The sequence below is a fragment of the Apium graveolens genome, chromosome 3 (assembly GCF_009905375.1).
Source record: "Apium graveolens cultivar Ventura chromosome 3, ASM990537v1, whole genome shotgun sequence".
In the NCBI taxonomy this organism is placed as follows: Eukaryota; Viridiplantae; Streptophyta; class Magnoliopsida; order Apiales; family Apiaceae; genus Apium; species Apium graveolens.
In genome coordinates this window covers 157,650,755-157,652,635 of record NC_133649.1, presented here as the reverse complement: position 1 = coordinate 157,652,635, position 1,881 = coordinate 157,650,755, and the positions used below count along the sequence as shown (strand labels likewise).

Genomic DNA, 1,881 nt, shown 5'->3' with positions numbered 1-1,881 from the left:
TGTATCTGATTTCAATAACTGAAGGTCCTATTTATACTTACAGAAAGATAGGATAAGATTACACGTATTACGAAAAGATAAGATAGGATTGCACGTGCTACGAAAAGATAAGATAGGATTGCACGTGCTACGACAAGATAAGATGCACGTGCTACGAAAAGATAAATAGGATTTTAATCAAAATTCTTCCTTACTGAGTTTCTTCTCTGAGAAGTTGTGCGAGTCTTCCTTAGTAAGTATCGTGAGTCTTCCTTACTAAGATTTGACAATCATTATTATAACACTCCCCCTTGATTGTCAAATGTGAGTTATTGCAAAGATTGACTGCCTTATTAAAACCTTGCAAGGAAAAACCCAATGGGATAAAAACCTTGACGAAGGGAAAAGAGTACAGCCTCCCCTAAATAAAATGTCTCATATTTTGACATTTTGATGTAGCAAACTTTTTAACCTCTGCATAATGATATTATTTCTGAACTTCCCAAATGTTAATGTAGGTAGTGACTTTGTAAGTATATCCGCCAGATTATCGCATGAGCGAACTTGTTGGACATCAATATCACCATTTTCTTTAAGTTCATGAGTGTGGAAGAATTTTGGCAATATGTGTTTTGTTCGATCCTCTTTAATATATCCTTCCTTAAGTTGTTTGATGCAGGCCGAGTTATCCTCGAATAAAACTGTAGGATTATCTGAAATACTCGATAATCCACATGATTCTCGAATATGTTGAATGACCGACCTGACCGACCTTAGCCAAGTACATTCTCTGCTTGCTTCATGAATTGCTAGTAACTCTGCGTGGTTTGATGAAGTTGCAGCCATAGTGTGTTTTGTAGACTTCCAAGAGATAGCAGTATCATAATATGTAAATAGGTAACCTGTTTGTGATCGCCCAAAGTGAGGATCTGACATGTATCCAGTATTTGCATATCCAACTAGCTGTGATCTTGAATTGTTTGGGAAGAATAGTCCAAGATCGATTATCCCTCGAAGATATCTGAATATATGTTTGATTCCATCCCAATGCCTTTTAGTAGGGTCAGCACTAAATCTTGCCAACAGGTTCACTGCAAATGCAATATCAGGTCGTGTATTATTTGCAAGATACATGAGAGTGTCAATTGCACTGACATATGGAACTTCAGGTCCAAGAGCCTCTTCATCTTATTTTCTAGGACGGAAAGGATCATTTTCAACCTCGAGTGATCGAACAACAATTGATGTGGTTAGTGGATGAGCTTTGTCCATGTAGAACCGATCAAAAAAAATTTAGTGTAGTTTGATTGATGAACAAATATTCCTGAAGATAAGTGCTCCACCTGTATACCTAAACAAAATCTTGTCCTTCCAAGATCTTTCGTTCAAACTCATTTTTCAAATAGTTAGCAGCATTAGTAATATCTTCATTAGTACCGATAATATTCAAATCATCCACATATACAGCAATAATAATAAAACCAGTTGATGATCATTTACTGAAAATGTAAGGACACACTTGATTATTAACATATCCATCATTCAATAAGTATTCACTAAGCCTGTTGTACCATATACGACCAAAGTATTTTAAACTATACAATGATCGTTGTAATTTAACATAATATAAATATTGAGGCTTAGTGTCCTCAATATTTAATCCTTCAGGAATTTTTATATAAATATCACTATCAAGTGATCCATATAGGTATGCTGTCACAACGTCCATCAAACGTGTTTCCAGTTTTTCCATACAAGCCATACCCATTAGAAAATGAAAAGTAACTCCATCCATCACAGGAGAGTATGTTTCCTGATAATCAAAACCAGGTCTTTGAGAAAATCCCTGGGCTACAAGCCGGGCTTTATATCTCATAATTTCATTTTTCTCATTTCGTTTTC

The 1,881-nt window shown here is 35.5% G+C and overlaps 1 protein-coding gene across 1 annotated transcript; it reads right to left on the bottom strand.

Moving 5' to 3' along the window:
* Positions 1–414: 414 nt before the first annotated feature.
* On the bottom strand, positions 415–1,113 carry LOC141714668 (secreted RxLR effector protein 161-like). The gene has a single exon (XM_074518173.1). It carries the CDS (start codon positions 1,111–1,113, stop codon positions 415–417), a length of 699 nt encoding a protein of 232 aa, XP_074374274.1.
* Between the last annotated feature and the right edge of the window lie 768 nt (positions 1,114–1,881).

Bases quoted from the DNA above. Each gene is read 5' to 3' on its own strand.
- LOC141714668 (XM_074518173.1), bottom strand. From the start codon at position 1,113: ATGTATCTTGCAAATAATACACGACCTGATATTGCATTTGCAGTGAAC.